At 38.4% G+C, this 26,573-nt stretch overlaps 1 protein-coding gene across 3 annotated transcripts in view; it reads right to left on the bottom strand.

Moving 5' to 3' along the window:
• Positions 1 to 26,573, bottom strand: part of SPIDR (scaffold protein involved in DNA repair) — a 757,458-nt gene that overhangs the window by 681,906 nt on the left and 48,979 nt on the right. Inside the window, exon 1 of one of the 3 annotated variants that reach the window (XM_077166723.1) lies at positions 1,699 to 2,280. The exons of the other annotated variants lie outside the window; for them this stretch is intronic. Within the exon in view, the coding sequence (XP_077022838.1) occupies positions 1,699 to 1,728 (30 nt within the window). The 5' untranslated portion in view covers positions 1,729 to 2,280. Of the gene's footprint in view, positions 1 to 1,698; positions 2,281 to 26,573 lie in introns of those variants that run through there. 3 annotated transcript variants of the gene reach the window in all.

Genomic DNA, 26,573 nt, shown 5'->3' with positions numbered 1-26,573 from the left:
AGAAATAGATCAAGGACTTAAATATAATAACTAGAACTATCAAACTCCTAACAGAAAATGTAGAGAAGCATCTTCAGGACCTCGTGTTAGGCAGCGGTTTCTTGAACTTTATACCCAATGCATAAGTATCAAAAGAAAAAACAGACCTCATAAAATTAAAAACTTTACCATGAGAGTAAGACAACAACCTACACAATGGGAGAAAATATTTGGAAACCAAATATCCCATAAATGTTTACTATCCAGAATATAAAAAGAAATCCATCAACTTAACAACAAAAAGATAAACAATTCAATTAAAATATGGGCAGAACATCTGAATAGATATTTCTCCAAAAGGTTTACAAATGGCCAGAAAGCAGGATATTATCAATTACAGCAAAGGTTCCACACCAATGCACATATTGGTGGTGGGGTAGTATATGGGAATCTTGTATTTTATGCATGATTGTTTTGTAAACTCACAACTTCTCTAATAAAGAAAAGGATTTTTTTTAATTCTCTGGAAATAAATTTGACCAACAAGGTGAAAGACAACTACCCTGAAATCTTTATAACAGTGAATTAAGAAATTAAAGATGACCTAAATAACCAGCAAGACATCCATGTTGAAGGGTAGGATGAAAAGAGTACCCATAGTGGCGTACAGATTCAATGCAATACCTATCAAAATCCCAGCAGTCTTCCTCTTTTTTTTTTTGCATAAGTGGAAATGGCAATCCTAAAATTCATATGGAATCAAAAGAGCCCTTTTAAGAGGTCAATCACTGTTTCAAAACAAGAACAAAAGTTTGCGGAATCACACTTCTCAATTTCAAAACCTACTACAAAACCATAGAAATCAAAACACTGTGGTAAGGACATAAAGATAGAGATAGAAACCAATGGAACAGAATTAAGAACACAGAAATAAACCAATACAGCAAAGGCCAAATGATGTTCTTTGATAGTTTAAACTTTTTAACTATAATTTATTTAACTGCACATTTATACAGTTTCATTTTTTTCTTACAATTTTTATTACAAGATAGTTGCAGAAATACTAAAAAATCCATATGGTGAACTCCAACAACTACTGCCAGACACCCAGATCTACCAATTTTAACTTCTGCCACATTTTCTGTCATTTTATCATTCATTTTACCATCAATCCATCACTTATCTTAACACTTGAAACACTTCTTGAACACACAATACCTTCATGTACACTTCCTAAGAACAAGGATAATAATAAATGTGATTATATTTAGTACAGTTACCAAGTTCAAGAACTTTAACACTGATATAAAGTTTTAGTCTATATTCCAGTATGTTCATATGTTCCAATAATATCCTTTTGCGCCTTTTCTCCTCCATCATTAGATCCATTCAAGTATCACGATTTACATTTAATTGTCATTGTCTCCTTAGTTACTTTTTTTAAATTGTGGAAACCTGTATACAACACAAACTTCAATCTCAACAACCCAAAGATACTATTCAGTGGAATTAATCACATTCACCATGATGTACTACTCTCACCACCATCCATAACAGAACTTTCTATCCCCTCAAACAAAACCCCTACATCCATTATGCATTAACTCCCGTTTCCCCCACCACTAGTAACCTACACTCTTACTGTCTTTATGCATTGCACATTCTAGCTATTTAATACGCATGTAATCACAGTTATCTCTCCCTTTGTATCTAACTTACTTCACACAGCACAGTGTCTCCAGAGCTCATCCACACGTTATATCAGCACTTCACTGCTTGTTAAGGATGAATAATAGTACTGACTGTGTATACATACTACATTCTGGCTATCCATTAAACCACTGATGGACATTTGGGTTGCTCCCACCTATTGGCTCCTGTGAATGATGTGTGATGAACAATGTGTACAAACATCTGTATGAGTTCCTGCTTTGTTTCTCTGGGGAATATACCTGGAAATGGGATTATGAGGTCATATAGGAGCTCTGTTTAACTTTTTGAAGAAAAAGTGGCTGTACCATTTTCCAATACCATCAGCAATGTACAAAGGTTCCCATGTCTCTGTATCCTTGAGAGCACTTGATATTTTCTATTCTAATGATAGCCTCCCTAGGAGTATGAAGTAGCAGCTCAATGTGATTTTGGTATAATTTCAGAAATGGCTGACGATGCAGAGCATCTTTTCATGTGTTTATTGGTACATGTTTATTTGTACCTCTTTTTGGAATATTAAAGTCCGAGGCCCATTTTTCAGTTGGGCTCTTTGAAAAATGTTGCTTGGTTTTATAAGTTATATATTATATATTCTTTATATATTATGGATAGTAAATCTTTATCACACATATGGTATTCAAATAATTGCTAGTTGTCTTTTCAATTTTTTTGATAATGTTCTTAACTACACAAAAGCTTTTAATGTTAATAAAGTTCAGCTCATCTATCCATTTTTCTTTTGTCACTCAAACTTTCACTAAGCCTAAAAATACACTGCCAAACAGAATGTCCTGTAGATATTTCCCCTATGTTTTCCACCGAGTTGTACAGTTTTATCTTTCATATTTATGTTGTTGATCCATTTTTGTTAATTTTTGTACATGCTATGAAGTAGGAGTCCATCTTCAATCGTTCACATCCTTCTATTACATTACTGTATCTTTGGCTCCTTTGTTGAAAAGACAGTATTTTCCCCCACTGAGTAGATCTGACTCCTTTATCAAAAACCAACTGCTGAGGACATGATTCCCAGGGGTGTAAATCTCCCTGACAAAGTGGGACAGACATCTCGGGATGAGCCAGGACCTGGCATCAAAGGATTCAGAAAGCCTTCTTGATCAAACAGGGAAAGAGAGAAATAAGACAAAATACAGTTTCAGTGGCTGAGAGATTTCGAACAGAGTCGAGAAGTTATTTTGGAGGTTGTTCTTATATAGATAACTCTTTTTAGTTATGGTATATTGGAGTGGGTGGAGGGAGGTACCTGAAACTGTTGAGCTGTGTTCCAGTAGCCTTAATTCTTGAAAATAACTGTATAAAGATATATACATTTACAATATGACTATGTGATCATGAAAACCTTGTATCTGATACTCCTTTTATCCAGGGTATGGACAGATGAGTAAAAAAAAATATGGATAAAAAAATAAATAAATAATGGGGGGGACAAAGGGTAAAATAAATCAGGTAGATGGAAATACTAAAGGAAGGGGTAAGGTGTATGGTACGTGTAGAGTTTTTTCTTTTTATGTCATTTTCTGGAGTGATGCAAATGTTCTAAAAATGATCATGGTGATGACTACACAACTATGTCATGATATTGTCAGCCACTGATTGTACATAATATATGGAATGTATGTATTGAAGATTTCTCAATAAAAATATTTTAGAAATAAATAAAAATTAAAAAAAAAAAAGAAAAACTGGTGAGCTGGGGCAAAATGGAAGCATAGTGAGGTGTAGAATTTAGAATGGCCTCCAGAGCAGCTAGTAAATAGCCAAGAATGGTACAAAACAACTTCTGGGGAAACATCAATGACCAGACAGAGAATACACCAGTCTGGAACAGGTGGAATGGATGAGATTCCACACAGAACTGTAAGATCCCCAAACCAAAGAGACCAGAGCACCTCCCCCGTGGGCTGATTCCTCAAGGGGAAAGAAACAGACTTTACTAGTAGAAAGGTCATAGCTAAACCAAGCTCCAAATGCAGAATTAAATAACAAATTCTGACTACTACAAATAAGTCCTTGGCACAGATAAACCTGAAGTAAGCACTAAAGGAACTAGGAGTTTTGGCACCAGCAGAGAGGGGGTGGGGCTGATGGGGGAAAAAAAGAAACAGAGGCTTTTTAAGTCAGACAGCACAAAATACTGGAAAAGAGTATTTTCAAATACCGCAAAATACTGGAAAAGGAGGCAGTTACCAACTCAAGCTCTTCACTGGCAAACCAGAGGAGAATGTCCAACACTGAAAAGGCTTTTTGCTTTACTTCTTAACAGTTCATTAGATAGAACTGGAAGCACTCTGATGCTCCAGCATTGCCCCAGGCAAGGACAGAATGAAGAAATGTCTAAGAGACAAAGTAACTAATTAGTCAGGTGAAAAGGGTTAATTTCATAAAGGGCATATCAGCACCAATAAAAGGGGGGTGGGGCCCAGCCTATGAGGAAGGCTCCTTCAGGTCTTCAGGCCCCAGAGACTTGAAAACAGAAATAAACAAAGCCCACATACCACTACAGCCTCTGTCTCAACCATGCCCCTGGTAGGGAGAGTCTGCTGAAATTAAAGGCATTGCATCACTTTAACCAGGTGGGAAGCTACAGAGAGACAAGTGCCAAACACTAGGCACGATAGGAAAAGCAGAGCCTAGAGGCTTCATAGGAAAGTATGACAATCTGATGGGTCTCATCCTCAGAGAAAACTGATGATGGCTACTCTCCTCCTGAGACATGGGCCTGTCCTGTCTGGGAAAATCTGACTAGATCTATAAAATCTGAAGAGATCCTCCTCAAAAAAGAAAGGAAAACAAAAATGCTCCTTATAGGCAGGGCAAGAAACAGAAAAACAATAACTGTAAAATTCTGATCAGTTAAACAGAACCTATGCTAGACATTTAGAATAAGTTCAACTGAATGTAAAAGAACAGACAGAACAAAGCAATCCAGCACAACTCTAGGTAAAAAGAGTGAAAATGGCCTCCAGAATAAACTAATGAAATCAAATGCCTAGATGCCAACAAAAACTAATGAGTCTACTAGGAAAATCAAAGCTATAGACCAGGCAAAGGAATAAACCAACACTTCAAATAAGATACAGAAGTTAAAACAACTAATTCAGGTTGTCGAAACAGACATGGAAAATCACATCAAAAATCATATAAACAAGTGGAGGGGGAATATAAAGAAGACAACGGGCAAACATAAAGAAAAACTTGAAAGTTTAATAAAACACAAATTGCAGAAATTACGGGAATGAAAGACACAATAGAAGAGATTTTAAAAATGGAAACCTAAAACAATAGATTTGAAGAAGAAGAAGAAAGGATTAGTGAACTAGAGGACTGAACATCTGAAATCTGATACACCAAAGAAAACATAGGGAAAAGAATGGAAAAACATCAGCAGGGACTCAAGGAATTGAACGAAAACATGAAGTCCATAAATACAGATGCTGTGGGTGTCCCAGAAGGACTAGAGAAGGGAAAAGGAGCAGAAGGACTAACAGGGAAAATAATCACTGAAAATTTCCCATCTCTTGTGAAAGACATAAAATTACACATCCAACATACACTCCAAGATACTTACTAGTCACACTGTAAAATGTCAAAGAAAAATAGAGAAAGGAAGCTCGATATGACTATGTGTGGGTTTCTCAGCAGAAACCATAGAGGCAAGAAGGAGGTGGTATGACATATTTAATGTTCTCAAAATTAAAAAAAAAACAAAAACTGACAACCAAGAATTCTATACCAAGCAGAACTCCCCTGCAAAAATGAGGGGGAGATTAAAATTTTTTCAGACAAACAATCACTGAGAGAAATTGTGACTAAGAGACTGGCTCTGCAAGAAATAAAAGGGCAGAGAAAGAAGTGTGGAGAAGAGTGAAGAAATGCATACTATCAATAAAGGCAAAAAGAGAAAAAAAATAGATGTGACATATAAAATTCAAAAAACAAAATAGTAGAAGTACTGCCATTACAGTAATAACATTAAATGTTAGTGGATTAAACTCCGAGTCAAAAGAGGCAAGCCAGCAGAATGGATTAAAAAAATCTATATGCTGTCTACAGGAGACTCATTTTAGACCTAAGGACAACAACAGGTTGAAAGTGAAAGGTTGGGAAAAGATACTTCATTCAAACAAACCAGAAAAGAGCAGGGGTAGCTATACCAATATCAGACAAATTAGACTTCAAATGTAAAACAATTAAAAGAGACAAAAAGAAAAAAAGAGAGAGACAAAGAAGGTCATTATGTAACATTCATAAATATTTATGCACCAAACCAGAGGGTTCCAAAACACGAGACAAACACTGACAACACTAAAGGGAGAAATAGACACCTCTACCATAATATTTGGAGCCTTCAATTCCCGGCTCTCATCAATGGATAGAATATCTAAACAGAGACTCAATAGTGAAACAGAGAATCTGAATAACACAATAAATGAACTAGACTTAACATTTACAGAACATTACACCCTACAACGAGATACACATTTTTCCAATGCTCATGAAGCATTCTCAAGGATGGATCATGCTGTGTCATAAAACAAGTCTCAATAAATTTTAAAAGACTGAAATTATATCGAACACTTTCTCAGGTTATAATGGAATCAATATTATATTATTGATATAATTAATATCAATACTAATTGTATTAATTACAATTAATTAATACAATCAATAATAAAGTTAATAATAATTAATATTATTATTAAATAAAAATAAAAATATAAAATAAGTAAAAAATAAAAATATAAAAATAATAATCAATAATAATACAATCAATAATAAACATTATTGATTAATACAATCAATAATAAGGAAATCAATAATAGGTAGAGGGCCAGAAAATTCACAAATACATGTAGGCTAAACAACACTCTCTTAAACCAAGTGGGTCAAGGAAGAAATTACAAGAAAAATCAGAAAATTTCTCAGGGCAAACGAAATGAAAATACAACATTTTAAATTTTATGGGATGCAGCAAAGGCAGTGCTGAGAAAGAAATTTATTGCCTTAAATGCCTATATTTACAAAGAAAAAGAGGAAAAATTGAGAAATTAACTATTTACTTGAAAGAACTAGAGAAAGAAGAGCAAACTATCCTGAAAGAAACAAAAAGAAACAAACTATGAAGATCAGAGAAAACATGAAACTGAAAATATGAAAACAATAGAGAAAAATTCACAAAACCAGAAGTTGATTCTTTAAGAAAATCAATATAATTGATAGACCCTTAGCTAGGCTTACCCAAAAAAATAAATAAACAGAAGAGAGAGAGAAAAGATGCAAATAAGTAAAACCAGAAATGGACAAAATCACTACCCCACAGAAATAAAGGAAATAATGAGTGGGTACTTTGAGCAACTATATGCTAATAAACTAAACAACATAGACAAAAGGGACAACTTTCTAGAAAGGCATGAACAACCAACCCTGACTCAAGAATAGATGATCTCAACAAGTCAATACAAGTAGAGATAAAATGAATCATCAAGAAGCTCCCTAAAAAGAAAGTAGAGGATCAAATGGCTTCACAAGTGAATTCTACCAAACATTCAAGAAAGAATTAGTACCAATCCTGCTTAAATTCTTCAAAACAAATGAAGTCAAAGGAAAGCTATCTGATTCATTCTATGAAGCCAATAGCACTCTAATACCAAAGCACAGCAAAGAAACTACAAGAAAAGAATATTACAAACCAATGTCTTTACAGATGCAAATATCCTCAACAAAATACTTGCAAATCAATTCTAGCAGCACATTAAAAGAATTATACACCATAACCAAGTTGGATTTATTCCTCATATGCAAGGCTAGTTCAACACAAGAAAATAAACTAATGTCATATACCATATCAATAATTCAAAGTGGAAAAACCACATGATCATCTTGATTGATGCAGAAAAGGCATCTGAGAAAATTAAAATTCCTTTTTTTGATGTAAACACTTCAAAGGATAAGAATGGATGGGAACTTCCTTAACACGATAAAGGGAATATATGAAAAACCCATAACTAAACATCATTCTATATGGGGAATGACTGAAAACTTTCCCTCGAAGATCAGGCACTGTCGCCACCATTATTCAACACTAGCCAGAGTAATTAGACAAGAAAAATAAATAAAAGTCATACAAATTGGAAAGGAAGAAGTAAAACTCTCACTGTTTCAAGATGGCATGATACTATACGTTGAAAATTCTGAGAAATCTACAGCAAAGCTATTAGGTACTAGAGTTAATAAATGAGTATAGCAAAGTGGCAGGGTACAAAATCAACACTCAAAACTCAGTAGTGCTAGTGATAAGCAATCTCAGGAGGAAATTTGGAAAAAAATTCACTTACAATAGCAACCAAAAGAATAAAATATTTAGGAATAAATTTAACTAAGGACACAAAAAACCTATACACAGAAAACCACAAGAAACTGCTAAAAGAAATCACGGAAGACATAAATAAATGGAAGGGCATACTGTGTTCATTAATAGGAAGACTCAATATAATTAAGATGTCAAGTCTACTCATACTGATTTATAGATTCAATGCAATTACAATTAAAATCCCAACAACTTACACTGTCAGAAAGAAAAATGAAGTGGGAGTTCTCACACTAACTGACTTTAATACATATTATGATGCTATAGTGTCATAACAGCATAGGACTGGCAAAAAGATAGATATACTGAACAATGGAATAGATTTGAGGGTCCAGAAACTTATACCCTCATCTATGGACAACTGATATTTGAGAAGATGGTCAGGCCAACCAATCTGGGACAGAGTAGCCTCTTCAATACCTGGTGTTTGGAGAACTGGATATCCAATATGCAGAAGAGTGAAAGAGGATCCATATATTATCACACCCTTAATGATAATTAACTCAAAATGGCTCAAAACCTAAACATTACAGTTAAGACCATAAAAATGTTAAAAGAAAATGTAGGGAAATATTTTGTAAATCTTGTAATAAGAGGTGGTTTCCTAGACCTTATACCCAAAACATGAGCACTGAGAAAAGAAATAGATAAATGGGATCTCCTCAAAATAAAACACTTTTGAGCATAACAGAACTTTGTCAAGAAACTAAAAAAGGCAGCCTACATAATGGGAGACAACAGGAAACCACATATCAAATAAGGATTCAGTATCCAGAATCTAACTTACAACAATAAAAAGACACACAACCCAATGAAAAAATGGGCAAGGACATGAATAGATACTTTCCAGAAGAGAAAGTATAAATGGGTTATAAAAGGCACATGTAAAGACACTCAACTTCACTGGCAAATCAAAACTAAATGTTTTTGCAAATTAAAATCAAAGTGAGATATCATCTCATATCCACTAGAACTGTCATTACCAAAAAAAAAAAAACACAAGTGCTGGAGAGGATGTGGATGGAGAAAGAGGCACACTTATCCACTGTTGGTGGGAATGTAAAATAGTACAACCGCTCTGGAAGGCAGTTTTGGTGGTTCCTCAGGAAGCTAAGTATAGAACTGCCATATGATCCAGCAATTCCATTACTAGGTATATATTCAGAGGAACTGAAGGCAAGGACACAAATGGACATTTTTACACTGATGTTTATAGCAGCATTATGTATGACTGCCAAGAGATGTAAACAGCCCAAATGTCCATCAATGAACGAATGGCTAAACAAGCTGTGGGATATATATGACAGAATATTATTCAGCTGTAAGACAGACTAAAGTCATGAAGCATGTAACAAGGTGGATAAACCTTGAGGACATTACGCTCACTGAATTTAGCCAGAAATAAAAGGACAAATATTGTACAGTCTCACTAATAAGAACTAATACTTATGAGTGAAGTTTGAGAGTTAAAGTTAAGAAAACAGGCTATCAGAAAATAGAGAACAGAGATTGGGAATTTGGTACGGAAGGAACAGATTGTGCAACAGGACTGTATTAGCTAGGGTTCTCTAGAGAAACAGAATCAACAGGAGATATCCATAGATATAAGATCTATAAAAGTGTCGCACATATGTGGGGATGCAGAGTCCAAGTTCTGCAGGGCAGCCCACAAGCTGGTAACGCCAATGAAGGTCTGCAATGATCTTTCAGGAGAAGCTAACTGGCTGAAGCAGGAAAAGTGACAGTCTCTTCTAAATCCTCCTTAAAAGCCTTCCAGTGATTAGATTAAGCATTACTCATTGCAGAAGACACTCCCCTTAGCTGATTACAAATGCAATCAGCTGTGGATACAGCTGACATAATCAAGATTTAAGTCCATGAAATGTCCTCATAGCAACAGATAGGCCAGCGCTTGCCTGACTAGATGACCAGGCACCACTACCTGGCCAAGTTGACACATGAACCTGACTGTGCAAGGACTGATTACAAACCTTCAGAAATAGGTAGCACAATACTACCTGAGGGTAGCATAATAACATAAGTGCACTGAATGAAGTTGAATGTGAATACAGTTGAGGGTAAAGGACTGGGGGTAGGTATAACCCCAGAAGGAAAGACAGTACAAAGACTGAGACGGTATAACTTAGGAATGCCTATGTCGTTAAATGTACAAATACAAGAATGTTTTTGCATGAGGGAGAACAAATGAATGTCAACATTGCAAGGTGTTAAAAAAGATGGTACACAGGAAAAACCAATGCAAACTAGAGTCTATACTCAACAGTAACACTGTAATATGCTTCCACTGAATGTAACAAAGGCATTATGCCAAAACTAAATGTCAACAGATGGAGGTGTGGGAAAATGGTATTGATTCTTTGTGGAAGAAAAGGAAATGTCTTCAGATACAGTATGGTGGTGAAGGCATGTCTATTTACTAAGGTTGGATTGTATAATAATAGGAATAAAACTCTTAAAAATGAACAGAAAGACATTGTCTGTATTTTAGAACTTCACCTATTCTTTGAGACCAAAGGAAAAAAGGTATATTTTGCCCAGAATCTAAATCTTCTGCAGCACATAATCTAATTCAACCTGTCTGGATAGCTCATTTAAACAATGAAAATACAGGAAGCCCAGAATAACGAGGGCCTTTAATCCTATACAGCTTAATGTAATACCTGGATACATCCTAGAATATAATAAGCAGATAATCAAAAAGTAATGGCAATCAATGTCCCTTAAGGGATGGGAGAAAAAATACAGAACTATTAAATTTTACCACTGGGGAAACCCCTGATACTATATCAAACATTAGGGATACCCAAATCAATAGGCCATACCCTTGATTTTGAGGTTTGTTCTTGTGAAGTTTATGTATGTAGCAGACAAGCTTAGCCTCTCTATAGGTATGCCTAAGAGTTACTTCTGGAAGACCTCTTTTGATGCTCAGATGTGGCCTCCCTCTCTCTAAACTCAACTCTGCAAGTGAAATCACTGCCCTCCCCCCTACATGGGATATGACATCCAGAGGAGAAAGCCTCCCTGGTGGCATAGGAGATGACACCCAGGGATGAGTCTTGCCCTAGCATAGTGGGATCAATAATTCCATCCTGACCAAAAGGGGGAAAAGAAGTGTAACAAATAAGGTATCAGCAGCTGAGAGAGTTCAAATAGAGTTGAGAGGCTACTCTGGAGGTCACTCTTACACAAGCTTCAGTTAGATATTACTACCTATCATAACTTGTCAAACCCGAACCAAAACCATTCCAGTCAATCCTAAAGAAAATCTAGGGCAACATAAAAAATTCTACAAAGGTTCCATGAACTAGAGTAACTTTCTAGAAACCTACAACCTCCAGATGGGTCCCTGGACAAGATAAATTCTGAAACCTAGACAGGCCAGCCTCTCCAGAACAGCAGCTAGTTTCATCTCTCTACCCCATAATAATGACAGCCCATTCCAACATGAAAAAGTTATAACAGGCATAGCCCAAATACCCCTAAAGAGTGGAAGAAAGATCAAAGGTGATTATGGAGTTATACAGAGAAGGCAGGGTTTAATAAACGAGTATGACTGCTGAATCACTACACTGAGATTTCTTTTAGTCTCCAGTATCTTAGAGCAGCTAGAATAAAAACCTATAATTGTGGAATTGTAACTCATACCAACGGAAATCTGTTGTACAACTAATTGCTGTACCGTGCTTTGACATTTATTGCTTTTTGTACATGTTATTTTTCGCAAAAAAGAAAAAAAAAGTTGATTGTGACGATAAAAAAATACATTTATTTATTCTAGCCTTCAATGTTCTGAAGCAGGTGGAAGGAAAACTCTTGAGATGATGGTATAGACAAATTCTGGGATCTGTCCTATGGCTACTTGTTAAAGAGTGCTTTGAAAACTATTGCTTTTTCCCTTTTTTGTTTTGTATATATGTTACATAACACAATTTAAAAAGTCAGGAGTAAAAAAAAAAAAAAAACAACTTTCAGAACTCCAGGTATACAAGAGACCTTAAGAACTTGGATGGGGATGAGGAAGACACATACCAAGAAAAGAGAATGAGTGTCATGAGAATCCTCATAGCAGCATTGGAAGCTAGAAAACAATGGAACAACGTCTATAAATGCTGAGCAAAAACGGTATTCAACTTGTAATTCTGTGCCCAGTTAAACTGTCAGTCAGTAATAGGGTCTCAAGAATTTTACCTCCCTGGCATCCTTTTACAGGAAGCTACTAGAACAAGGGAGTAAATCAAGAAAGAAAAAGACATAGGTACTAAGAAATAGCAATTAAAACACAGGAAGAAAGGCAATGCAAAGACCTAGAAAGCAACTGTTACAGATTCAAATAGGAAGTCTGAAGCCTACAGGGAGAAACCTCCTGAAAAAAAAAAAAAAATTAAAGTCCTGGAAACTGTATTTGAACTTTTGGAAACACTATTAGTTGGTGCATGATTAACCTGCTGGTTCATTTGGAAAATTTTAGCACTAGGCATATAAAATACTAGGCAATGATAAAACAAGGTAATTATCAGCTTCAGAAAACAAGAGTTTAGCTGAGAAAGAAAATGTAATAGTATACATATATTTTCACTTCTATTTAATATGCTTCTTTATTCACAATAAAAAATCTTTCATATAAAAAAAAAAATGAACAGAGAAACAAGTACCAGAGAAAATACAGAGAAAGAGATGTACCTATTCACTTTTAGTAGGGAAGCTGAGAGGCGCAGCCCTTGTAGATGGCAGAATGGTGGTTCTACAGGAGGCTTGGGGTGGGGTTGCCATATGATCCTAAAACCCCACTGTGATCAGTATACACCTCGAGGAATTTTGTGTGGGGGCAGGAATGGACATTTGCATGCTGGTGTAATGGTGGCAGTGTTCGTGATTCACAATGGATGAGTGACCTAAGGGTACAATGACTGGGGGAAAGAAAGGGTGTAAAAGGGAATTTTATAAAGCTTAACAGTAGCTAATTTTTCCTGCTTAATTTAGCTATTTACATATATTTTAGCTTCTGAAATATCCAGCAAAAGCATTTGTGTCATTTTATATTCACGGCTATGCATTTGGTGTGAGTTAAGAATTATAAAGAAAAGAATTATGGGCCCCATCAGGCTGAAGATAAACAATCTGGGACTTTCCCAGGGCGGTTATCTGTTTCTCGCCACCCCCATGACTCCTTGCGCCTAAATTACTTGTTGTAAAACTGCGGCTATCTGTTTCATGCAGAGAGCAACTCCCATGACTCATGCTCAAAGAAATGCTTGTTGTAAAACTGTTCGTTATCTGCTTTTTGCAAAACAGCACCTGTGACCCATGCTCGACCCCCCACCTCCCTCATCTTACCCCTTAAAAGCTTTTCCAAACTCAGGCTCGGGGCTCTCTGTTCCTGCGTGTTCAGTGAGCCCCACACATGTGTGGAAAATAAACCCCTTGCATGTTGCATGAGAGAACGTCTCTTTGGAGTCCTCCTTTGCGTGGCAAAACTCTCGAATTCTTACAAGAGGAACTATAGTCTATACATACAACGAACTACTGAGCAGCTGCAAGAAGAAATGAAGTTGTGAGGCATGCAACTGGGTGAATGAAACTTAACAACTGTCTGTTGAATACACAGTCATATAGATTAACTATAATGTACAAACTTAATAAATTGAAGTTGACGGCAAGGGTTATCAGGTTGGGGCATATTGTAAAGGGTCCTAGATTATAAACTCTTACAGCAGTCACATATATTTAGGAGTTCTGTTATTTCTAAATTCTGAGATACTGAGTTGTCTGTATATAACCTGGTTGTTCCCAGAAACTTCAAGTATTTATGTTGTAGCAGGCAGGCCTCCCCCTCTTTCTGGTTTAGCTGTGCCCTCTGTGGAAAATCCCCAAACCCCCTCTCCTTGCAGGCAAGCGAGATAAGACACATTCCTGGAATAGAAACCCCCTCCCCTAGCATTCAGGAACTGGTGAAGACGCACATAGGCAAGAGAAGACATTCCTGGGTGGGGGCCCCTCAATGGTTCAGCTCTGGGCCATTCTCACCTTAAATCAGCCAATTGTTTACCTTGTCTTTAACATGTCATACAGTCTATAAAAACTAAGGCTGCCTTTTGTTCGGGACTCAGACTTTCAGAGGCTACTTAGCTGAGCCCTATGGCCATAGAAAATAAAGCCTACGTCCCGAAACTACAGATCCTTAGTCTCAGCCTGCTATAAACTACAGATCCTTAGTCTCAGCCTGGTATAACGTCGAGGAACGTTCCTGGAGGTGGTTTTTGCACTACAATGTTGACACCTGAGACTCAGTGCTTGAGCTCTGAGCTTTGAGTCAGGGTTACTGTATACAGAAACTGTTTAAAAATTGAAAAAGTGATTAGACTTTGACTAGAGATATGTATGAAGCTGACCTAGCAGTAAGGTAAATCAGAAGACAGGGTAAAAGACGGTATGATCTATATTTTAAAACTTCAAATTCTGTGTGAGACCAAAGGGAGAGATGTTTATTTGGTGCAAATTTTGTATTTTGGGAAGTGCATTCCATAATTTAACTTGTACGGTCAGTTTCATTAAACAACATAAGTACATGGAATCTTGAAGAGGGTGTGAGATTTTGTTGGTTTCTACAGGTTAGTGTGATGCTTTGATAAGCCCAGAGTAATTTGGGCAGTGAATAAAGAAGTATTTGCAAAGTTCCCTTCGGAGACTGGGGAGATAAGAGGAAATATTCAAGTTCCCCTTGTGGGGAATTCCTGATATTCCCACCAAAACAGCAGAGACAACCAATTCAATAGGCTGAGTCCTCAGTCTTGGGGCTTGCCCCTATGAAGCTTATTCTTGCAAAAGAGAAGCTAAGTCTACTGATAATTATGCCTAAGACACCCCCAGAGAACCTCTTCTGTGGTTCAGATGTGGTCTTTTAGCAGATGAACTCTGGCCCTCCCACTACATGGGACATGATTCCCAGGGGTGTAAATCTCCCTGGCAACATGGGACCTGATTCCTGGGAATGAGCCAAGACCTGGCATCATGGGAACGAAAAAGCCTTCTTGACCAAAAGGAGCAAGAGAGAAATGAGACAAAATGAAGTCTCAGTGGTTGAGAGGTTATCCTGGAGGTTATTCTTATGCATTATATAGATATCCCTTTTTAGTTTATGGTGTACTGGAGTGGCTAAAGGGGAGTACCTGATACTGTTGAATTGTGTTCCAGTAGTCTTGATTCTTGAAGAAAACTGCATAACTATATAGCTTTTACAATGTGACTGTGTGACTGTGAAAACCTTGTGTCTGATGCTCCTTTTATCCAGAGTGTGGACTGATGAGTAAAAAAAATAATGATTAAAATAAATAAATAATGGGGGAGATGAAGGTTAAAACTGGGTAGATTGAAACACTGTGGGTCAATAAGAGAGAGGAGTAAGGGGTATGGGATGTATGAGTTCTTTTTCTTATTCTGGAGTGATGCAAATGTTCTAAAAATGATCATGGTGAAGAATATGCAACTATGTGATGATATGGTGAGCCACTGATTGGATAATATTCCTGAATAAAAATAGTAATTAAAAAAAAACTACTGTCCATAGAGTATGGGTTTATTTCTGTATTCTGTTCTATTCTATTGGTCTATATGTCTGTCCTTGTGCCAATACCACATTGTTTTGATTCCCCAAAATTTGTAATAAGTTCTGAAATCAGGGAGTGTGAGTCCTCTGACAGTGATCAGACTAAAATCCCAAGTTCAAAATGGGCAAAGGACTTGAGAACAGACATTTCTCCAAAGATATACAAATGACCAATAAGCACATGAAAAGATGTGCAATATCATTGGTAATCAGGGAAATGCAAATCAAAATCACAGTGAGATACTACTTCATACCTGCTAAGAGGGCTATTTTTTTTTTAATGGAAAATAAGTGTTGGCAAGGAGAAAGATAAACCGGAACACTTAGCACATTGGTGAAAATGTAAAACAATAGAGATACTGGTTCTTAAAAAAGTTAAATGTAGAATACCGTATGAACTGGTAATCTCACATCTAGGTATATATCCAAAATCACTGAAAACAGAGATTCAAATAGTTATTATTTGTACAGCAATGTTCACAGCAGCATTATTCATAATAGTCAAAGGGTGGAAACATCCCAAATGTGCAAGAGATGAATAGATAAACAAATTCTGTTATAGACATATAATGAAATATTATTAATCCATTAAAATGGATAATGTCCTGATATATGCTTCAACATGGATGAATCTTTAAAGCATTATGTTAAGTGAAATAAGCTAGGCACAAAAAGATAAATGCTGCATAATTCCACTTTTATAAAATACCTAAAATAAGCAAACCAATATAGTAAACGGTAGATTAAAGGGCCCCAGCGGCTGATACAGGGAGGGGCATAAGGAAAGGCTACCTCTGAAGTCATAAAAAAGTCTTGGTGATGAATGGTGGTAATGGTAACACAGTATTGTGACTGTAACTGTTCCTACTAAAACATGTATTTAAAAATGGTTGGGCAGTGTGGCAGAATTCTCACCTGCCGTGCCAGAGACCTGGGTTCAATTACCAGTGCCTGCCCATGTGGAAAAAAAAGAAAAAAAAAGGTTAAGATAGGAAATTTTGTGTTAAACATATACTACCACTAGGGACAAAAAGAATAACAGGAACAAAAAAATAACCTGAAGCAAAATAAAGCATTTTCATTTAACACAATTTTATTGTCTAGTACAAATGCATCTCACTTCAACTACTGCATTGCAAAAGACGCTATTATTCTACTACAGTGAGCATATACTTTTTACTTTTCTTTAATGTGTTTACTATAAGATATAAAATTACAAATATGGCATTCAATTTCTATTGAACATTGCTACACTAGACTAAGCTCTGTGATGCCAGGGACCATGTGTCTTGTTCACTGCTTATATACCCAGTACCTAGCATAAGATAGGTGTTTAATGAACGTTTACTGAATAAGTAATTGTTTACCTTCATTTTACAACCTTCATTAAGCAACCTAAGACTCATGCAGGTTAATCAACTTCCCTAAGGATACATAACAATAAAGGTAGGAGGGCAGGTTTGAATCTGTAGTGTACCCCAGAAAAGCTATGTCCTTTAATCCTCATTCATTATTGTTGGGTGGAATCTTGATTAGATTATCTACAAGGAGATGTGAGGTGCATAACAGTGCATATTAACATTTGATTAGATGGAGTTGTGACTACACCAATTCCAGGTGGGTCTTGATCAGCATACTAGAATCCTTTAAAAGAGGAAGCATATTGGAGAGTGATGAGAGCCAGTGCACAGCCTTGAGAACCACGAGAGCCCATGCAGTCAGAGACCTTTGAAGATAAAGAAGGAAAACACTCCCTGGAGAGCTTCATGAAACAAGAATCCTGAAGAGAAAGCTAGCAGACATTACTATGTTCACTATGTGTCTTTCCAGTTGAGAGAGAAACTCTGAACTTCATCAGTCTTTCCTGAGTAAAGGTAATCTCCTGTTGATACCTTAATTTGGACATTTTTATAGACTTGCTTTAACTGGGACATTTTTATGGCCTTACAGCAACTTAATACATTTCCCCCCTTTAAAAGCCACTGTTTCTAGTATATTGCATTCCAGCAGCAGGCAAGCTAGAACAGTACACCTTTGAAATTTAAACAGAAAACTGTCCCTAAAATTTTTTGTTGTTGTTGTTGTTGTGGGGTTTTTTCTGTTTTTTTTTTGCATGGGCAGGTACCAGAAATCGAACCCGGGTCACTGGCATGGCAGGTGAGAACTCTACCTGCTGAGCCACGATGGCCCACCCTCTAAAATTCATTTCTGACAATTTAATTTTATAAGGAAGTCAGGTGAGAGAAAATTAAGCATTGGTAAATGTTGGGTCAAATTAATGTTTTATTCATTATATTTTTATTATTAATACTTTTCCTTATTAAAAGATTGAAACACCTCAATGTCGGTAAATAGGATACAGATCTGTAAAACCAATACTAATCTACTAATACCAAGTGTATGAATGGCCTGGTTACACTTCAGGAATTACTAAACTCTCAGTTAAAATTCTGGGATGCAAAAACAGATATGACAGTGAAATAAATACTACTATCTACCATTTACTGTGAAGTTATTTGATCAGAGAATATGCCATCTAATCATCCCCAAAATGCTTTGAGGTAGGTATTCTAGTGATACAGATCAGGCAGTGAATACTTAGGGAGGATAAAAGATGTGCCAGTGTTCACACTACTGAGCAGCAGTAGTCAGGATTCAAACACAGGCTGGTTTGACTCTACAATCCAAGTTTTTAAATCAGTAAGCCAGCAATTCTTAAAATACAAACCAAGGATTGAGCATATCAAGATCACCAGAGATGTTTCAGATACCTAGGCCACCAAACCTACCAAACTGAACTGAAGAAGGCAAGGCCTAGGAATCTGCATTTTAACAACCATCTCTGGTGATTCTTATACTTTTAAAAATTGAGAACTATGGAAATAAGTATGCTGGATTAGAATTCAAACTGCATGGGTAAACTAAATACCCATAAAATAAAGAATTCTCATGATCAAATTGAAACCACAATCTTCTCTGTGCATGCTTGGAATTATTTCATTGTAGGAGAATGTGCACTATTGAGTGAAGAAGTAAAACCATTACAGATTCTATTAAAACATATATGTATATATATTATTCACAGGAACAAACTTTTAAACTTTCAATGCCTTACATTCCAGTGGGTTGAGGCTTTGAGAAGGAAATCCTGAATGGAAGAAGGTACTGGTTATAAAACACTGCATTCTGGATTTCAATCCCTCCTAACCTTAAGCTCTTCCGTTACTTAGTTTGATACTGAATCATGCATAAGTTTTTATTATATACTGTTATGGTCAGGTTCATGTGTCTACTTGGACAGGTGGTAGTACCTGTTTGTCTGGTTGGGCAAATGCTGTCCTGTCTGTTGCTAAGAGGACATTTCATAGAATAAAATCATGATCACGTCACTGCATCCACAGCTGATTCCATTTGTAATCAGCCCAGGAGCCTGTCTTCTGCAATGAGTGACGTTTAATCTAGTCAATGAAAGGCTTTTAAGGGGGATTTAGAAGAAACAGCTGCTCTTCTTTCAGCTTTGGCTGGTGAGCCTTACCTGCGGAGTTCATCCAGAACCTCCATCAGAATCATCAGTTTCACAGCCTGCCCTACGGATTCTAGAATCTACATTCCCACGGTTAGGTGAGACACTTTTATATATTTTATATGTACAGATATTTCCTGTTGATTCTGTTTCTCTAGAGAACCCTAACGAATACAGCTCGGTACCAGGAGTTGTAATTAAGAAACAGAATGGTAAAAATGGATTTTTAGGATTGGTTGTCTACTCTGACAAGACTCAGAGGCACTTATGACTCTGATTCCTATAATCAGAAAGATGCTGACAATCCATGGGGTGAGTTGGCAAAAGAGATAGTCAAAATATCACCATTCCATTCTTCTAATGCTTTGCTTGTTCAAAGCCAGGTTCTGGGAGATAATGTTTTTGACACCTTTATGGAGTTTTCTGGAAATAGGAGGTATAGAAATGTTGGCAGGTTGTTAGATACGCTGTATACATTAATGACTGAAAGGGATGGGCTTAAGGCTTCAAATGAGAAGCTTAAACTCCATCTGACAGATATTAATACTTCTATGAGTGTCCTGAAGGAAAATCTTATTTCGTGTAGCCATAGACTTGAGGTCTCCGAAATTCAAACTTAGAATCTTATTAGAGTTAACAACTTTACAACTTAAACTGAAGTCTCAATCTTGCATGGTGTCTGCCGTTAAAGTGAGGGCATTGCTTGAAAGGAGTGGGACCCTGAAAAATGAGATGACCACGTATGGATTGATAATGATGTCCGTGACCAGGCTGAAATCTTAGGTCATGCTGAATCTTCTCTACATAACCATGTAATAGTCTGCCTGAAGACATAGCTGCCCCACCTCCAGTCTGCCTTGAGGAGTTGGCCATGCAACCTCCATCTGAACGGACTGGCCCTAGAGTGATTAATCCTGTTTCATCAGATGAAACTGCAAATGAATGTCCTGAAGCAAATGGCTTAGAAGATACTTCTAATTCTTTTCATGACCCACTCCCACCATTTCTTACAGACCAATAACTAAAGTCCAATAGGCCCCTAAGGGTAAGGTATAAAATATCACACATGATATACTCCAAAAGAACTGTGTGAGTTTTCCAATTTAAACAGACAGAAATCAGGGGAATATGTGTGGAAATGGATTTTAAGGGTGTGGGACAATTGTGGGAGGAATATAAGGCTGGATCAGGCTGAATTTATTGATATAGGCTGTTCTAGTTTGCTAGCTGCTGGAATGCAACACACCAGAGACGGACTGGCTTTTGATAAAAGGGGATTTATTTTGTTAGTTCTTCAGAGGAAAGGCAGCTAACTTTCCACCAAGGTTCTTTCTTACGTGGAAGGCACAGGATGGTCTCTGCTGGTCTTCTCTCCAGGCCCCTGGGTTCCAACAACTTTCCCTGGGGTGACTTCTTTCTGCATCTCCAAAGGCCTGGGCTGAGCTGCAAGTGCTGAGATGAGGAATGCCCACCTGCTTAGCTGTGCTACATTGAGATCTCTCATTTAAGCACCAGCCAATTAAGTCAAACGTCACTCATTGCAGCAGACACGCCTCCTAGCCAACTGCAGATGTAATTAGCAACAGATGAGGTTCACGTACCATTGGCTTATGTCCGCAGCAACAAGACTAGGTATGGTCACCTGGCCAAGCTGACAACTGAATCTAACTAACACATGGGCCCACTAAGCAGAGATGCTGCATTCGGTGTTATAGGTCAAGGGGTTAGAAAAGGCATTAATACTTTGTTTGGCTCATTGGCTGAAACATGGATCAAAAGGTGGCCAACATTACCTGAGGTTGAAATGCCAGAACTGCCCTGACATAATGTAGATGAGGGAATCCAGAAGGTTAGAGAGATTGGAATGGTAGAGTGGATTTATCATGCAAAGCCTGCTCTTACACCACAGGAATGTCGGAGGATGCACCTTTTACCAGAACAGTGAGAAATAAATTTGTGAGACTACAGCCATCATCCCTGAAGAGTTCTGTAGTTGCACTTCTCTGCAGGTCAGATATTACTGTGGAAACTGTTGTCACTGAGCTGGAATCCTTAAACATAATGGAGATGACTGGATACCAAGTGGCAGATGCTAGGTGGCAGCACTTAATCGCCAAAGACAGTGTGGATATGGCTATTATAATAGACAGCAAACTCAAAAGAGTCAAAATAATCTGACTCGCAGAGATTTGTGGCATTGACTAGTAGTAAAACATGGGGTACCTAGAAGTACAACAGATGGCCAGACTACTAAATTCTTGTTTGAATTGTATAAAGAAGAGTTCTAGGTCAAGTGAACAGAAGTCTAACTTGAATTTAAAAAACAAAGAGTCACGACCCCTTAATCAATTTCCAGACTTGAGACAGTTTACAGACCCAGAGCCCCTTGAATGAAGGGGAGGCCAGGTCCCATAGAGGGAGAACCCTATTACACTGCCACAAATTTATACTGTTAATTTTTCTCCAAGCCTTCCCCAAGGAGACCAATGGCCTTATACCGGGATAACTGTACATTGGAGAAAAGGAGATGATCAGATACTTCAGGGATTATTGGACCACAGGTGACATTAATTCCAGTGACCCAAAACGTCACTCTGGTCCACCAGTCAGAATGGGAGCTTATGGAAGTCAGGTGATTGATGGAGTTTTAATTCAGGTCCATCTCACAGTGGGTGCAGTGGGCCCCAAGACCCATTATATTGTTATTTTCCCAGTTCCAGAACGCATAATTGAAATAGACATACTGAGCAACTGGCAGAATTCCCACATTGGCATTCTAACTCATGGAGTGAGTACTATTACGGTGGGAAAGGCTAAGGAGAAGCCACTAGAACTGCCCCAACCTAGGAAAATAAATCAGAAGCAATACCGGATTCCTGGACGGACTACAGAGATTACTGCCACTCTTAAGGACTTGAAGGATGCAGGGGTGGTGATTCCCAAACGCAGTCCCATTCAACTCTCTTATTTGGCCTGTGCAGAAAACAGACAGGTCTTGGAGGATGACAGTGGATTACTGTAAATTCAACCAGATGGTAATTCCAATTGTAGCTGCTGTTCCAGATGTGGTGTCATTGCTTGAGCAAATCAATACATCACCTGGTACCTGGTATACAGCTATTGATCAGGCTAATGCTTTCTTCTCAATAGCTGTTAGTAAGGACCACCAGAAACAGTTTGCTTTCAGCTGGCATGGTCAGCAATATACTTTCACTATCCCACTTCAGGGGAATATAAACTTTCCAGCCCTATGTCCTAATCTTGTCCGCAAGGACCTTGATCGTTTCTCCCTCCCCCAAGACATCACACTGGTCCATTATATTAATGGTATCATGTTGACTGAACCTAGTGAGCAAAAAGTAGCAACTATTCCAGATTTATTGATAAGCCATGTGCGTATCAGAGGATGGGAGATAAATTCAACAAAATTACAGGGGTCTTCCACCTCAGTGAAATTTCTAGGTGTCCAGTGGTGTGGGGCATGTCGAGATATCTGTTCTAAGGCAAAGGGTAAGTTACTGCATTCTGGCCCCTTCTATGACCAAAAAAAGAGGCACAATGCCTAGTTGGTCTCTTTGGATTTTGGCAACAACATATTCCTCATTTGGATATCCTACTCCAGCCCACATATTGAGTGACCAGAGAAGCTGCTGATTTTGAGTGGGGACCTGAATAAGAGGAGGCTCTGTGACAGGTCCAGGCTGCTGTACAAGCTGCTCTGCCACTTGAACCATATGATCCAGCAGATCCAACGGTGCTTAGTGGCAAATAGAGATGCGGTTTAGAGCTTTTGGCAGGCCCTTATAGGAGAATCACAACATAAGACTTTGAGGATGTTGGAGCAAAGCCTTACCATCTGCTGCAGATAACCACTCTCCTTTTGAGAAAATTTTTGAAAAAAAAAATTTTTTCTTGAGTTAAACCAATACATGTTTATTATTTTTATCCCCAGAATAACTCCATAAGATTGACAGTCCTGCTGCTTCACCCATGAGGCAGTGAGAGCTGAAGTGACTGTCACATTCACACAGCCAGCAGGGAGAAAGCCCAGAATAGAAGCTCAATGACTCGGCAGGGTCTTTTGAGAAAGAGTTTTTGGCCTGCTACTGGGCCTTAGTAGAAACTGAATGCTTAACCATGGGTTACCAAGCTACCATGAGACCTGGAGTTGCCTAACATGAGCTGAGTGTTCTCTGACCCACTAAGCCATAAAGTTGGGTGTGCACAGCAGCACTCCATCATAAAAAGGAAATGGTATTGTGCTGGTTTGAAAGGATGTATGTCCCCTAGAAAAGTCATGTTTTAATCAAAATCCCATTTCATAAAGGCAGAATAATCCCTGTTCAATAATGTATGCTTGAAACTGTAATCAGATCATTTTCCTGGACATGTGATTTAATCAAGGGTGGTTGTTAAACTGGATTAGGTGATGACATGTCTCCGCCCATTTGGGTGGGTCTTGATAAATTTCTGGAGTCCTATAAAAAAGGAAACATTTTGGAGAAGAGAGAGAGAGGAGAGAATGTTGCAGCACCATGAAGCAGAGAGTCCATCAGCTAGCGCTTTGGAGATGAAGAAGGAAAACGCCTCCTGGGGAGGCCAGGAGAGAAAGCTTGCCATGTGCCCTTCCAGCTGAGGAAGAAACCATGATTGTATTCACCATGTGCCTTCTTGGATGAGAGAGAAACCCTGAACTTTCATCAGCTTTCTTGAACCAAGGCATCTTTCCCTGGATGCCTCAGATTGGACATTCATATAGACTTCTTTTAATTGGGACATTTTCTCGGCCTTAGAACTGTAAACTAGCAAATATTAAATTCCCCTTTTTAAAAGACATTCTGTTTCTGGTATATTGCATTTCAGCAGCTAGCAAACTAGAACAGGTATAGACAAGAAAGGGCCAGAGCAGGTCATGAAGGCACAAGTAAGTTACATGAGGAAGCGGCCCAAATGCCCACAGTCTCTACTCTTGCCACATTACCTTCTGTTTTCAAGACCAGAGTTAAGGCCTCTTGGGGAGTTCCTTACACTAAATTGACTGAGAAAGAGAAAACTTGGGCCTGGTTTACAGATAATTCAGCACAATATGCAGGTATATCTGAAAGTGGATAGCTGCAGCACTACAACCCATTTCTGGGGTGTCCTTGAAGGACAGCGGTGAGGGGAAATCCTCCCAGTGGGCAGAACCTTGAGCAGTGCACCTGGTTGCTTGGAAGAAGAAGTGGCCAGAGGTGTGTTTGTATACTCACTCACGAGCTGTTGCTAATGCTTTGGCTGGTCAGGGACTTGGAAAGACCATAATTGGAAAATCGGTGACAAGGAAGTCTGGGTAAGAGGTATGTTCTAGTTTGCTAGCTGCCGGAATGCAACACACCAGGGACGGACTGGCTTTTAATAAAAGGGGATTTATTTTGTTAGTTTTTCAGAGGAAACGCAGCTAACTTTCAACTGAGGTTCTTTCTTACATGGGAAGGCATAGGATGGTCTCTGCTGGCGTTCTCTCCAGGCCTCTGGGTTCCAACAACATTCCCTGGGGTGATTTATTTCTGCATCTCCAAAGGCCTGGGCTGAGCTGCACGTGCTGAGGTGAGGTATGCTGAGCTGCTTTGGCTGGGCTACGTTGTGCTCTCTCATTTAAGCACCAGCCAATTAAGTCAAACGTCATTCATTGAAGCAGGCACTAGCCAACTGCAAATGTAATCAGCAACAGATGAGGTTCATGTACCATTGACTCATGTCCTCAGCAATAGAACTAGGTGCCTTCACTTGGCCAAGTTGACAACTAAATCTAACTACCACAAGGTATGTGGATAGACCTTTCTGAGTGGGCTAAAAACATGAAGATATTTGTGTTCTCTGTGAATGTGCACCAGAGGGTGACCTCAGCAGAGGAAGATTTTAATAATCAAGTGGACAAGATGACCCATTCTATGGTCACCAGTCAGCCTCTTTCCCCAGCAACTCCTGATATTGCCCAATGGGCTCATGAACAAAGTGGTCATGGTGGTAAGGATGGAGGTTCTGAATGGGCTCAGCAACATGGACTTCCACTCACCAAGGCTGACCTGGCTACAGCCACTGCTGAGTGCCCAATCTGACAGCAAAAGAGACACACACTCAGCCCCCAATATGGCACCATTCCCCGAGGTGACCAGCCAGCTACATGGTGGCAGGTTGATTACATTGGACAACTCCCTTCATGGAAGGGGCAGTGATTTGTTCTAACTGGAATAGACACATACTCTGGATATTGGTTTGCTTTCCCTGCATACAATGCTTTGGCCAAAACTACCATCTGTGGGTTTAACCAATGCTTATTCATCTCATGGTATTTCACAAGCATTACTTCTGATCAAGGAACACAGTTCACAGCAAATGAAGTGCAGGAATGGGCACATGATCATGGAATTCTCTGGTCTTACTATGTTCCTCATCATCCAGAAGCAGCTGGATTGATAGAACGGTGGAATGGTCTCTTGAGAACTCAATTACAGTGCCAACTAGGTGGCAATATCTTGAAGGGATGGGGTAATGTTCTCCAGGAAACTGTGTATGCTCTGAATCAGCATCCACTGTTTGGTGCCATTTCTCCCATAGCCAGGATCCATGGGTCCAGGAACCAAGGGGCAGAAATGGGAGTGGCACCACTCACTATTACCCCTAGTAATCCACTAGGAAAATTTCTGCTTCCTGTCCCTGCAAATCGAACTCTTCTGGTCTACAGGTTTTAGTTCCAAAAGGGGAGTGCTTCCACCAGGAGAAACAACAATGATTTCATTGAACTGTAATCTAAGACTGCCACCTGGTCACTTTGGGCTTCTCATGCCCCTGGATCAACAAGCTAAGGAGGGGATTACATTACTGGCTTGGGTGATTAACTCTGACTATCAGGAGGAAATAGGACAGCAACTACACAATGGAGGTAAACAAGAGTTTTCTTGGAATATAGGCGATCCCCTAGAGCATCTTTTAGTACTACCATGCCCTGTGATTAAAATCAACGGAAAACTGCAACAACCCAATCTAGGCAGAACTACCAACGGCTCTGAAACTTCAGGGATGAGGTTTTGGGTCATCACCCCACCAGGCAAAGAACCACGGCCAGCTGAAGTGCTTGCTGAGGGTAAAGGGAACATGGAATGGGTAGTGGAAGAAGGTAGTGATATATATGAACTAAAACCACGTGATCAGTTACAGAAACGAGGACTGTAATGCTGTTTTGTTCATGGTATAGTATTTATATTATAAGGTATCAAGTTTAAGATTGAATATTACCCAAGGATTTGCAGCCTATTCCAGGGAGATTAAATGTGTTTTCAGTTATATGCAGGGCAGTTGAGTAT

The sequence above is a fragment of the Tamandua tetradactyla genome, chromosome 6 (assembly GCF_023851605.1).
Source record: "Tamandua tetradactyla isolate mTamTet1 chromosome 6, mTamTet1.pri, whole genome shotgun sequence".
Taxonomy (NCBI): domain Eukaryota; kingdom Metazoa; phylum Chordata; class Mammalia; order Pilosa; family Myrmecophagidae; genus Tamandua; species Tamandua tetradactyla.
This window is presented reverse-complemented; position numbering and strand designations above follow the sequence as displayed.